This window comes from Heteronotia binoei, chromosome 19 (genome assembly GCF_032191835.1).
Source record: "Heteronotia binoei isolate CCM8104 ecotype False Entrance Well chromosome 19, APGP_CSIRO_Hbin_v1, whole genome shotgun sequence".
Taxonomy (NCBI): Eukaryota; Metazoa; Chordata; class Lepidosauria; order Squamata; family Gekkonidae; genus Heteronotia; species Heteronotia binoei.
Window position 1 is genome coordinate 18,952,422 of NC_083241.1, and position 14,342 is coordinate 18,966,763.

Sequence of the window (14,342 nt, forward strand, 5' to 3'; positions counted from 1 at the left end):
AGAACTTAACTTGTTTGTTTCATTGATAACCCCACCTTTCTTCCATCATTCATAACAAGGTGGCAGACGCAAGGTTCCAGTCACTGACCAGGCCTGGTCCTCCTTAGTATCTTCTGGGTTGCTGTTTCTCCTAACCATATCATGAGTCTACAGAAAGGGAGATGTGTGTGGAATGGGTAGTTGATAGTCTGTGGTGGACAATACTTGGTTGATGAGGGTACTTGTGCTAGGAAATTGAGGGTGAGTTGTGTGGGTATAGGGAGACAAGCAATAAGATAGAGGTGCTAGGCTTTTGGGGGAGAATCCAGTTGAGGGGCTTCTGATTACAGGCAGCAGTGGCACCCTTGAAGGGATTTTGACAGGCAAAAGGTGGCCATGTAGCACATTATAGTGGATGGCAAAGGATGCCTTAGAAGCTAGCCTCTGATCACCTTTCCCATCAAAACAGGTCATTTTGTTTTCCAGTGGTGGGTTCTTGGGTGGAGAGCGAGAGAGGGCCTTCAGCACATTTGAATTTGCTGCCCTGGTTGAATGCCTCACTCACCAGTGTTGGCACTGTCCTTTTGTTCTGCATTACAGAGATGGCATCAGACATACCTGGTTCGGTGACATTGCCGGTGGCACCTATGGCAGCAGGTCAAGTGAGAATGGCAGGATCCATGCCTGCTAGAGGAGGAAAGAGACGCTCAGGGTAAGTACGTTTCCTGCGTTTGAAGTTAAATAGGAAGCTTTTCTTTCCAACAGGTAGCTTTGAAGTGATGGGACACTTGTATTAAAGGGTACTAAATGCTAATGTCTGGACCAGGCACACAGGAAGCTTTCCTAGCCTCTGGTCTAGAAGTTAGCATCTCCAGTTGAAAGATAGTGGCTACAGAGCTAGGAAGATTTCTGCCCGAGACTTTAGAAAGCTGCTGGTGGAGTCAAGTAGCCTCAGGCAGAAGTACAGCACGTAATGATGAGTTAGGCCATTAGGATCAGAATTGTGCTTCAGGTTTGCATTATTTATTAGGGGAAGGAACTGTCTAAAAACTTTGGTAGCCCACACTGGTAGCTTCTATGAGATTGCTGTATTAGTAGCTTCTATGAGATTGCTGGATGGCCTTAGGCTAGCCACATCCTATGTCTCAGCCTCCCATCTCAACATGGGGATAATAATTAACCAGGCAGGCATACCTTTGCAGTCATGAGGACTAGAGACTTCCTTAACGAATTGAAACAGCATACTTAAGCAACTTAGTAACACATTCCCAGCACCATATGCTGCATTTTCCGGTGCAGAATCACCGGAGGAACAACCATGCCCAGTGCAGCAAATGTGTCCCAATGGCAGCTGAAGTTGAGTGGGGTACATCTGCTTCTCTGTTATTGCGAACCAGTGGGGTTTAGTGGTTGGAAGACTGGACTAAGGCTGAATAGGCATGTGTTCAAATCCCTACGCATTTTCTCCTGGTCTACCTCACAAGAGCTCTAAAACAGAAAAGGGGCAAACCATGTCTACCACTCTGAACTCCTTGGAGGAAGGGTGGGATGACAACAACAACAATAATAGAAGCTAAGCATTCACTCACCTAATTGGTGAAGAATTGTAACTCCTGAATGCAGCGCTTTTCATGCAATATCTCATTGGCTGTTGATGAACTGGAGGCCTCTCATAATGAGAGGCAAATGTGAGGTGCTGTTAAAGTATGTGTAGCATGCAGATCCTCTCAATTCAAATGTGAAGTTTACAAGTGGTTCTGTGTCATTTGAGTGGTCATAACAAGAGGTATTTTATGGATGGATTTTTGGGACACTTGATCTGTTTAAAATGGGTCTGTTGGCAAATGAGCATCTGCTTTGCCAGACCAGGTTCCTTGCCGGTCTGACCTTCAAAGATGATTAAGAAGTGACCCTTCAATGGAACCATCAGTTGTGTGGAGAAAGAATGCACAAAGGTGTTCCAGTTGGCAGAATCCCAGGCCAGTTACTGGACTGAGCAAACTTGAGTGGCCACATTTTCCAGGATTTTTACCACTTTGGTGGTAGGTCGTAGGCTGCAAGAACTGCCCACCACATTCACGCACACACAAGAGGCGTTCCTTGCACAGAGCAAGCCAGCAGGCCCGAGGTGGGGCTTGATTAACCTGCTAGTGTGACAGGTGGGCAGTTGTCTGTTTATATGCTGTGCTATGGGAAAAGTTTCCCTTGTATTAAATGAGGTGTGCAGTTGGTTGTTGATTTCCCTTCTTGCTTGCAGCACGTGTTGTGTGCTTTAGTGTAAGGCTAGGATGGGGGAGAACTGGATTCGAATCCCGACTTGGAATCCTAGTGGGTGACTTTGAGCCTGTCTTACACTCTCAGCCTAACCTGCCTCAGGAGGTTGTTATGAGGATAAAATGGAGGTGAGGAGAAAGATGTAAGTTGCTTTGGGTCTCCATTGAGGAGAAAGGCAGGGTAAGCATGAAGTAAAATAAAATAAAATATAGGAGCATTAAAATGTGCCCTTTGAAGGTGGCACAGGCCTAAGAAAAACCTTAGAAATGTGAAGAGTTAAATATGGAAACTTCTGCTCTGGTCTGAAAAAAACAATTTTTTGTTAGAGCACTTTAAGATTTTGCTCTGCCCTCTGTCCCTTTTCCACAAAACAGATGTACAAATTTATAATGTGTCTCTTTTATCCTGTTAGAATTCCCTTAAGGTAATTCTTTAAAATCTGAAGGGTTTTAAGTTTTGAATTCTCTTAATTCCAATATTTAAGAAAGAAGATGACTTTACAGTTAGTGTTGAATAAATATTCTTGTCTTTCTCTTTCTCTCTTGCCTTCCCCAAGAGATGACAATTGCAATAAAATAAAGTTTATTCTTTTAGTTTCTAAAGTTCAAGTGTCATCCTATGGAGTGGGAATGTTTAAGTGAAGACAAAAGAATCTTCTTCTCTGCAATGAGATCATTTGTCTTCTTGGAAGCAGCTTCTGCTGCTGTTGTATGACATATAGTTTACTCTCACTGGCTAAAGAATCTTATGTGATGAGTGCTGGGTGAGCAGGGCATTTCTTATCACAGCGTCCTTCTAAAGATTGAAAACCCAGTCTCCAAAGCATGGGGGAACAATACCCAGTGACATGAGGGCACCTTATGTTTCTAAGGAACCTGGGGTGCTGGTCTGTTTCATTGGCACTTGGTTTTTCCAGGGTCCTCTGAAGCTTTTTGGGCTCCTCAATGAGCAGGTCAGGAATAATAGGGAAATTTCATTGAAGGACAGTGTGGCCACTGTTACATGTCTTGATCTGCAATCTATAGCTGCAGAAAATGCCCACTCAGTGTTTGCAGAGGGGAAAAACTGAGGACTAGATATGTGTAGGAAGAGCCTTGCTGGGTAAGATCAAATGGTTTGTCTGGTCCAGCGTCCGGTTGGCTTGGAGGCTTGCACACTGGGTAGTTAATCAAATTTGCCACTGGAGGTCACTGTTTCCCCACCTGTAGAGAACTTTTTGTACCAAGAAGCGGAGCTAGTTGGGATGCAGCCCAGGGTCTGATGCAGGTGCTTTCCCCCCAAGATGTTCATATGTAAGGGATAGAATCACAAACTGTGGATGCAGTCCATGACACATAATCACTGGTGGAGAGCTGGTGCTGTGAACTGGGAAGCTCCTGGTTTAAATTTTGCTGCTGCAATGAATTTGCTTGGTGGGTCTGGTGTTCTTGTCTCAGTACATGATGTGCTTCCTTGCACCTAGCAGTTATAAATGAAACACTACATCTTGCAGAACAAGGAAAATGCATAGCAGTCTCAGGGAAATGGGTGAATATTCTTTATTTTATCCTTTAGAATCCAAAGAAAATGACCAGAGGAAGTTATTTGGAATTGGCAGATTTTGACTTGAACTGCTTAGCATTTTGATAAACGGGAGTCCAGCAGCACCTTAAAGACTGCCAAAATTTATTGAAGGTGTTTGTGAGCAAGAGCTCACATCACTATATGTACTTGTTGTGCATAGAAATTGGTCTGATGGATTTTACAGGAATAAATTTTGTCTGCCTTTAAGGTGCAGCAGGACTCCTCTTTTTATTTAGGAGGGGACTTATGCCAAGCCAGATCCCCTGCATGGCATTTGGAGGCTGATCTGGGAAGGGAGGCAGAAAGACCAGTTGCTTCCTGTAATATATCAGACTGAGCTTTCATAGAGTTGGAAAGGAGAGAGGGAAAGAAGAGAGAACTACTGTGATGAAGGAGCAAGCTGCCTAGCAGGATCAGGAGGAAAGCAAAGAGCAGACCAGGCAGGGTTCAGGGAGGGTCAAGTGGAGATTTTGAGGTGTTTAAGAAGAAGAAGAAGATATTAGATTTATATCCCGCCCTCCACTCCAAAGAGTCTCGGAGCGGCTCACAATCTCCTTTCCCTTCCTCCCCCACAACAGACACCCTGTGAGGTAGGTGGGGCTGGAGAGGGCTCTCACAGCAGCTGCCCTTTCAAGGACAGAGGCTCAGAGCGGCCTACAATCTCCTTTCCCTTCCTCCCGCACAACAGACACCCTGTGAGGTGAGTGGGGCTGGAGAGGGCTCTCACAGCAGCTGCCCTTTCAAGGACAACCTCTGCCAGAGCTATGGCTGACCCAAGGCCATGCTAGCAGGTGCAAATGGAGGAGTGGGGAATCAAACCCGGATCTTCATCGTGGTCTCTGTGCAGTCCCACATATGGGTAATCCGCAGGATCGGGCCCGACCTTGGAGAATTCAAAGCAATCTTTAAGCGTTAGATTTGGCGCGCCTTCTCCTCGTCCTGGGGAGGAGGCACCGTCTGCGCATGCCTGGGCGAGGGGGAGGCGCTAGCCCACTCAGTTTCTTCTTTACCGCCGTCCGGATCATACCTATCTCGTTGAGTCTCCTGCTTTTCATCGCAATCTACCTTCAACGTTCTTCTCCAGCTTCCTTCAGCCTCTTCACCACCTTTCCTCTTCTGGTATCGTATATATAAAAAAAAAGGTTCTTGCTATTTTTCGATCTTTCTCTTCTCTCCCCCCCCCTCCCCCCTTCCCCTCCGGGCGGATGGAAGGAAGAGACAAAGTCACTTTCAAACGCTGCATTCGCTGCTCTGCTAAAATCCCGTCTTCTGACGGACATTCCTTGTGCCTTTTCTGCCTCGGCGAGGAGCATCGTACGGATACCTTCCATCACTGTATTCAGTTCGGCAAGCAGGCCCGTAAAAACCGCGCCGCGCGGCTCAAGAGCCACCTTCTGGAATCCTCTCTCCGACCAGATATGTCTCACGCGGCTCACCAATCTACGCCAGCTTCCCTAACTACTATGGGAGTGGCGCAGCCGGCAGCTTCCGTGGCTCAGGCTCCCTGTAAGCTTAAGACCGGAAAACATTCTAAAAAATCTGATGACGCCAAAAAGCGCCATTGATCCGACTCGACTCATACGGACTCGACCGGCCTTAAAACTTCGAAGAAGCCTAAGATCGTTCATAAGTCTTTTGACTCTAGACCTTCGACTTCGAACCCGATGACGACCTCCACCGCCTCGATCCCTATTTCGCCAGGCTCGAGGTCGACTTCAACTCCAGCCATTACGCCACTCGAGATCGTTCGTATTTCGTCTAAATCACCTTCGATTCAGGGCTCTCCACCGGAGAAAATACTGGACATTGACTCTCCCATCTCACCTAAAAGCCAGCGTCTCAATACCCTCGACGTACGTTCCTTTCGCGAAGTACCTCAACAACCGCTGTCGGTTCTTTCCCTGGCCAGGGAACCTTCGACTCCTAAAGAGGTACCACTCCATCATAGAACACAACGATCCCGAAGCCGCCATAGGGAACGTTACTATTACTATTCCCCTTCGAGGTCCAGATCGCCGTCTCCCCGGGACCGTCGGAGACATCGTAGATCTCCCTCTCTTGACTCCTATCACCCGGCAGAGCCTAGGTACCGTGAGGATTTCGGACCAGACTCTCCTCGATACCGTGATCGAGCCTACAGAGGTCATCGAGCTCGATATTACGAATCCTCTCCACACAGACGCTACCCCTGTTATGAGGATCGCCCTCAATACAGAGAAGATCCGGCTCATCACATCTCTAAACCCAAACCGACTTCTCCAGCGAAGTCCACTTCTTCGACTTCGAAGAAACAGCCTCCTATCCTCGAACCTCCGCCTAAACCCCGAGACGAACCCGATATCGACTCCGAAGCTGAGCAATCTGACTCCTCTCACTCTTCGACTTCGGACCCACACTCTCCACTCTCTGACATAGCTAAACCGGCAGAATTGTCGCCTTCTGAAGGTCCTAAATCCTACCTGGACCTTTTGGCTAATATGGCCAACTCGCTTAATATCAAACTCACCTCTGATGCCCCCAGAGTCTCTGACGTTGTGTATGACCTGGTGAATGCTGACCTTCCTGCTGGCTCATCCTTTCCCATGCTTCCCGTTCATCTCAAAACTCTCAAGGAAGCCTGGGACAAGCCGGCATCGGTACCACCAACCTCCAAAAAGGTCGAAGCACTCTTCAAGGTCCATGCTCCAGAATCTAAGTTTCTGTTTAACCACCCTGCACCGAACTCTATGATAGTTCATTCCTCCTCTAAATCCAAGCAAACCAGACACCCTGTGCCTCCGGAGAAAGAAGGCAAGAAACTAGACACCATCGGGAGAAAGATTTACTCTCTCACCACTGCCACGACTAAAATTCACAATTACATGGCATATTTCTCAGCCTATACATTTAACCTGACATCTTATCTGAACACCCTGATCCCCTCCTTACCGGAGGAGGCACAGAAACCAGCTGCCAACGCCCTGCAAGAGATTGCCAGAGTGAGCAAGCAACAAATTAATACAGCACGCCATGCTGCCCAATGTTCCTCAAGAACTCTCGCCTCAGCCATAGCTCTACGTAGGCATGCCTGGCTCAGATCCTCTTCGCTCCAACCAGATATTAAATTCAAGATCGAGGATCTCCCCTTTGATGGTCTTAGATTATTTAATGCCACCACAGACGACATCCTCACCAACGTAGACGATAGCCGTAAGAGAGCCAAGAGACTAGGAGTCTCTCAGCCTCAACCTCAACTTGCCAAACAAAGAAATTGGAGACCATACTACTATAAAAACTCAAGATCTCCTAGACAACCAGAAGGATGGAAACGTAAGCCTCCTCAATCCAAACAGCCCTATCAACAAAGGGCTCGCCCGCAAACATCAAAGAAGACTACTCCTACCGTCAAACAGTCTCTTTGACTCCCCTACCCTCCTAAGACGTCCAGACATTCTGTTTCAGCCACACCATCACTCAGACATCCGTCTTCTACCCTTTTACCCCAAATGGGAGTCCATAACATCGGATTCATGGGTCCTGGCGATCATCCACAGGCGTTACACAATAGAATTCAGATCCACCCCGAAACATCACAGATTCATCACCACACCACCTTCCATACCTCTCCAAATGGAAATCTCATCCTTGCTGGACAAGGGTGCGATAGAACCGGTACCACCTCAGTATCATCGTACCGGATTCTACTCCCGTTACTTTCTGGTGCCGAAAAGAGACAGGGGACTCCGCCCTATCCTCGATCTCCGCAAGCTCAATCTCCATATCACCTACAAGAAATTCCGCATGATTACCCTTCAATCAATCCTGCCTCTTATCCCAGAACAAGCCTGGATGGCATCGATAGACTTACAGGATGCCTATTTCCATATAACCATCACTCACCACCACAGAAGGTTTCTGAGGTTCGCCATCGGAGATCAACATTTCCAATTCCGCTCTCTCCCTTTCGGTCTCTCGACGGCGCCGAGAGTTTTCACCACATGTATGGCGGTGGTGGCCGCAGCTTTGCGTCAACGAAAAATATCAATTTTTCCGTACATAGACGACTGGCTGATCGTCTCCCCCACAAGAGAACAACTCCAGCTGGACGTCTCCACCACTCTCTCTCTTCTAGCTACTCTCGGCCTCCAAGTCAACACATCAAAGTCCAAGTTAATCCCAACTCAATCAATACAGTTCATAGGAGCAAATATTTCTACGGTCTCCCAAACAGCTTCTCTGCCTCAAGACAGAATACACAGCATCCAATCTCTAGCCAATACTATCATCGCTCACCGCTCCCAAACAGCACTCATCTACCAGAAAATGCTAGGTCTAATGGCAGCTACCACTGCAGTTCTCTGCTTTGCAAAGCTCCACATGCGCCCTCTTCAACTATGGTTTATCAGGACCTTCCACCCTCAGAGGCAGCATCAGTCCATACTGCTGACTCTTCCGTCTCACATCATCCCATCCTTAAGATGATGGACGATACAACGCCACCTCTCCGTGGGAATGCCATTCAAACAGGCACCTCCCTCCGTGATCGTCACCACAGACGCTTCCAAGTGGGGATGGGGAGCCCACTTGGGAGCCCTCACAGTTCAAGGCCAATGGACGAACTACGAAAGCTCGCTACATATCAACTGCCTAGAGCTTCTAGCAGTCCACAGAGCTCTGAGGTCATTCCTTCCATCTCTACAGAACTCCCATGTCCAGGTAACCTCGGACAACATAGCCACTGTCTTTTACATCAACAGACAAGGGGGCACCGCCTCCACCAGGCTATGCAAGAGAGCACTGACCCTGTGGCACTGGTGCATCAGCCAGGGCATCTTTCTCACAGCAGTCCATCTTCCAGGAATCGAGAACGTACAGGCAGATGCCCTGAGCCGTCAATCGGTCAACGACCACGAGTGGTCAATCAGCAAACAATACCTCCTACCGGTCTTCAAACTCTTCGGCACCCCGAAGATAGATGCGTTTGCATCCCCGTCCAATGCCCAGTGCACCCGCTTTTACATGAGAGGGCCCCCGTCCCACCTCTCCTTAGGGGACGCCTTTCTCCAATCCTGGAAGGGAGTACTACACTATCTCTTTCCTCCCATTCCTCTCATAACCAGAGTCCTGCAGAAGATACAAGTGGATCACACCAACTGTATTCTAATAACTCCCTGGTAGCCACGTCAACCCTGGTTCACCACCCTCTTGCTCCTGTCCAACAACACATTCCTTCAGCTCCCTCAAGTACAGGACCTGTTATCCCAGCAACACGGCAAAGTCTGGCACCACAACCCAGCTCCGCTGAAACTGACGGCTTGGAAAATCAGTTTTTAGACTTTCCTCAAGACGTCCGTCACATCCTAGTGAACTCCAGGAAGCCTTCCACCAGAAAATCCTACTCATTAAAGTGGAAACGCTTCTCTATCTATGTGTCAGAACTCAAGAACTTCAAACGGATCCCATACTTAGTTACAAAGCTAGGATTTTATTGAAGAGAACTAGGTGCTGGAAAAGGCAAGATAACAGTAATGGCGAGAGCCAGCATCAGCTTGATTTTATACACGTAAAGCAAACATCTCACAAAGCCACAATTCACATTGTAGGGCGCAGCTGTCTTCTCACCATCACTATCAGTAGAGAGGATGCCTCCCTACTCCGAAGGCCATGCTGTTCGGCTTCAAAGGGTCTCAGTGTGAGAATGTGCAGAGACAAGACATAACTCATTCTACAGCCCCAAATATTTTGGATACCAGTGGGGCAAGGTTAATTACTATTCAGGCACTCTAGGTTAAGCAGAGGTTACAACATGGAGTCAGTTTGGTTCAGTAACGATACAGCTCCAAGCCACAATAAAACTACCATACAGCATTGGTCACATTACAGAGGACCAGCAGCAAAGATACAAGTTCTGACATACTGCCCCCCCTAAGCGCCCCCTCCCGCGGGGCCGGCCTTGGGCTTGTGCGGGTACAGTAGGTGAAACTTTTTCAGCAGTTGCGGTGCTACTACATTCTGAGACTCGACCCACTCGTCACAGCTCGGGGGGAAGTGTTTCCACCTGATCAAATAATACAGTTTCCCCCGTTTGACTCTGGAGTCCAGTATCTCCTGGACTTCATGGTGACTCTGACCCCTCACTGTCGTCGGAGGGGGCGGTGGGGCCCTGGGATGGAAGGACGTAGCACCAGGGTCTTTCCGAAGCAAGCTGCAATGAAAAACAGGATGGATCTTACTCAGCGATTTGGGTAGTTCGAGTTCTACCGTTACTTTATTTATCACCCTTTTGATTTTGAAAGGTCCTAGGAACTTCAGTGCAAGTTTGCGGCAGGACTGGGGAAGGGGAAGGTTCTTTGTCGACAGGAAAACTGTATCCCCTACCTTCAGATCCCACTCCGGGGAGTGTTTTTTGTCAAACTGTTTTTTGTAGGCTTTTTTCGCTTCCTCCAGGTTTTCCTGAATTCCCTTCCAGCCTTCACGAAGTCCCTCCCACCATTGTTGGCATGAGGTTGGCTGGGATGGGCCGGCTGGGAGGGCGAGCGTAGGGAACGGCTTGCCCTCGTAGCCATTGATGATTTGAAAAGGGGAGGTTTTGGTTGAGCTATGGAGGCTATTGTTGTAGCCGTATTCTGCAAAGGGGAGGAGATCTACCCAGTTGGACTGCTGGAAATTAATGAAACAGCGGAGGTATTGCTCTAGAAGGCCATTAACCCTCTCCGTCTGTCCGTCCGACTGGGGGTGGTAGGCAGAGCTCAGTCCTTGCTCAATGCCAGCTAGTTTGCAGAACTCCCGCCAGAAGTTGGCAACGAACTGCGTTCCGCGGTCACTAATGACCTTGTCTGGGAATGAGTGTAGGCGTACGATGTGAGTAAAAAAGAGCTGGGCAAGTTTTTTGGCTGTAGGTAACTGTTTGCAAGGAATGAAGTGAGCCTGCTTTGAAAAGGTGTCGACTACGACCAAGATGACTGTCTTGCCCTGTGAGGGCGGGAGCTCTACAATGAAATCCATGGAGACTACCGACCAAGGTCTGGTGGCTGTAGGGAGGGGAACCAGGTGGCCCGGAGGTTTGCCCCCCCTTCGTTTTGCCATGAGGCAAGTGGGGCATGAGAGTACAAATTCTGAAACATCTTTTTTCATTTTCGGCCACCAAAATTGGCGGGTGAGCAAGTTGAGTGTTTTGACATAGCCAAAGTGGCCGGCCAAGCGACTGGAGTGGCAGCGGTCTAAAACCTCCTTCCTGAGGGGATCGGGCACATAGATTTTTTCATTATGTAGCCAGAGCCCGTTCTCGGCCTTGACCAAGTGGGGGGGGCGGTCAGTTTCTTGTTTGTGCTCTGAGAGGAACCGAGAAAGTAATTCTAAGTCCGGTGGATTGGTCTGTTTACCGGAGCGGGTGGTGACCCCCCCCGCGATGGCTGAGGGGGAAATTAGTGAGTCCACCACTTCCTCCCTGAGACTGTCGTGTTGGGGCAGGCGGGAAAGGGCGTCCGCTAAAAAGTTCTTTGAGCCCGGGATGTGTTTCAACACAAAATCAAACTTAGCAAAGAAGCCTGCCCACCGGATCTGTTTTGCAGTCATTTTGCGACGCCCAGTGAGGGCTTCCAGGTTTTTGTGATCGGTCCAGATCTCGAAGGGGACTCTCGCTCCTTCAAGCCAGGAGCGCCAGGTTTTTAAGGCAAACATGACTGCAAATGCCTCTTTGTCCCAGACCGACCAGTTTCTTTGTTCATTGGAAAATTTCCTGGAAATATAGGCACAGGGTCGGAGCGCCCCATTTTCTCCCCTCTGCATTAATATGGCTCCTACAGCGGCGTCGGAGGCGTCGCATTGGACCACAAAGGGCTTAAGTTCATCAGGATGAGCCAGCACAGGTTCGGAGGTGAAGAGGCGTTTTAGCTCAGTGAAAGCTTTTTGACAGTCAGGCGTCCACGTTAGGCGTGCGCCGGGTTTTTTAGCCTCGTCACCTTTCCCTTTAGTTTTGAGGAGTTCTGTAAGAGGGAGCATGACCGTGGCGAACCCCTTTATGAAGTCGCGGTAAAAATTAGCGAACCCGATAAAACTTTGTAACTGCTTGCGGGTTCGAGGGGGTTCCCAGTCTAACACCGCTTGGACCTTTGCGGGGTCCATGGACAATCCCTCCCCCGACACCCGGAAGCCCAAGTAATCCAGTTCGGTCTTGTGGAATTCACATTTTGACAATTTGGCATACAGTTTGTGTTTACAAAGGGTGCTTAACACTTTTCTGACCAAAGGCACATGAGACTTTAGATCTTGTGAATAGATAATGATGTCATCAAGGTACACCACCACCCCCTTGAACAGGAAGTCCCGCAGCACTTCATTAATAAAGTTCATAAAGACACCCGGGGCTCCCTGTAGCCCAAACGGCATGACAAGGTACTCAAACTGTCCCAGTGGGGTGTTGAAGGCTGTCTTCCACTCGTCCCCCTCTTTGATGCGGACGCGGAAGTATGCGTCTCGGAGGTCGAGTTTGGTAAATACTTTCCCCTTTGCTACAGTGTTTAATAAGTCCTTTATCAACGGGATCGGGTAGGCGTTGGACATGGAAATCCCGTTTATCGCACGAAAATCTGTGCAAAGCCTAAGAGACCCGTCCTTCTTCTTTCGGAACAGGACAGGGGCGGCATGGGGAGCTGTGGCGGGTCGAATAAAGCCACGCTTTAGATTTTTGTCCAAAAACTTTCGGAGTTCAGCTTTTTCCGCCCAACCCATGGAGTACAGTTTCGCTTTGGGGAGCTGCTGCCCTGGGATTAGCTCAATGGCACAGTCTGTAGGGCGGTGGGGCGGTAACTCATCCGCTTCCTTCTCGCTAAATGCCAGCTTTAAGTCTCGGTACTCCTTGGGGATGGAGGCGACTTCCTCGAGTGTGAGGCACGCCCGCATGTTTTGGGGGGGAGCGTGCGGCCCCCACTCGGGGCGCCAGTGGTGATGCTCGCACCTCCAATCCGGGAACCGGACGAGCTGTTCCTCCCACCTTATGTCGGGTTGGTGGCGGGCGAGCCAAGCTGAGCCTACTACCACGTCGAAAGAGCAGGAGGGGGCGATTACAAAAGTCTCAATTCCCCAATGCTCCTCAGTCCCTACCGGGACCGCCTGAGTTTCTAAAGTACATGGTTCCCCTCTCATGGGCCCCCCGTCCATTTGCTGGAACTGCATCGGTTGTGGCAGGGGCGAAGTGGCTAATCCCAGCGCCTCAACTAGGCGGGGGGTGATCAAGTCCCTGTTACACCCTGAGTCGATTAGCGCTCGGGCGTGCATGAATCTCTTTAGGTTCGGGTTAAGGAGGGTGACGGCCATAAAAAGTAAACCCCCAGTTGCTCTCACCGTGAGGAGTGCCGGCTGTTGCTGGACCTGCTTTGCGGCACCCATTAAAGCAGGTCGCTGTCGTTTCCCGCCGACTCGGTATCGTCCGACTCCTCGGTCGATTCTTCGACTGCCGCCAGGCTGGTGGTAAAATCCTCGTCAGTCGCCAAGGAAGTGGCGACGGAGCCCCGACTGGGCTCCTTCGATCGGCTGCTCTTCTTCTTCTTTGGGCCCGGGGTGGTTGGCCGCGCCGTGGGTGGTGTGGATCCCGCTTTCCCAGGGCAGTTAGCAGCAAGATGATTTGGGTCCCCGCATTGGAAGCACTTGCGGGCGGGAGACGGGGTGGAGGTCGTCGGAGCCTTCTTCCCTTCAGATTTAGTTGGGGTGTGTTTGGCTCCCTTCCTCGCTAGTTGCTGTCTCCTCATCCCCACGTGTTGGAGGTTGGTCTCCACTTCCCCGGCCAGTTGGATCCAGCCGACCAGCGTGTCGGGTCTTCCCTGACTGTAACAACGGTCGAGGATGCTCGGATTCAGCCCGTTGATGAACGCGGTGTATTTCATGACCTCGTTCCATCCCCTCGCTGCCGCACAGTACCCCAGGAATTCGGTGGCGTACTCGCGGGTGGAGCGGTTGCCCTGTTCGATGCGTTGGAGGGCAGCGACCGCCTTCTCCTCCCGCAAGGGATCTCCATACTGGCGGAGCATCGCGTGCAGGAACCCTGCCACGGTAGCTAATTCGGGCTTTCTTCCCATGAAAAGCCCCACGTACCATTTGCGGGCCGCCCCTCTCAGTCGAGACGCGATGTGGTACACCCGACTGGCCTCGGTAGGGTAGTCGGCACCCCAGTGGGTGAAGAACGTGTCGCACTGAATAGTAAAGTATTCCACGTCCTCCGGATTCCCATCGAACGTAATCTTCAGCTCTCTTCCCCGTCCCTCGGCCCCTCCTGGCGCTCGCGGCGCCCCAGGCGGCGGTGCTGGGCCCGGTAGGGCCGGCGGGATCGGACCGGGTAGTGCAGGCGGCGCCGGGGCGGCCGGGGCCCCTGGTGCGGGCGGCGCCGGCGGTGCCGGGGCGGCTGGAGCCGGCGGAGCCGGAGGTGCCGGGGCCGCTGGGGCCGGCGGAGCCGGAGGTGCCGGGGCCGCTGGGGCCGGCGGCGCCGGGGCAGCTGGAGCCTGCGGGGCGGGGGCCGGCGGGGCGACAGGCGGTTGCCCCAGTGGCAACACTCC

General features: G+C 50.6%; 1 protein-coding gene across 3 annotated transcripts in view; it reads left to right on the forward strand.

The window, feature by feature from the left end:
* The first annotated feature begins 581 nt into the window (after window positions 1-581).
* Window positions 582-14,342, forward strand: part of ARNT2 (aryl hydrocarbon receptor nuclear translocator 2) — a 151,574-nt gene continuing 137,813 nt past the window's right edge. For all 3 annotated transcript variants that reach the window (XM_060260270.1, XM_060260271.1, XM_060260272.1), the window contains exon 1: window positions 582-691. In XM_060260270.1, coding sequence (XP_060116253.1) covers window positions 582-691 — 110 coding nt within the window. The remainder of the gene's footprint in view (window positions 692-14,342) is intronic.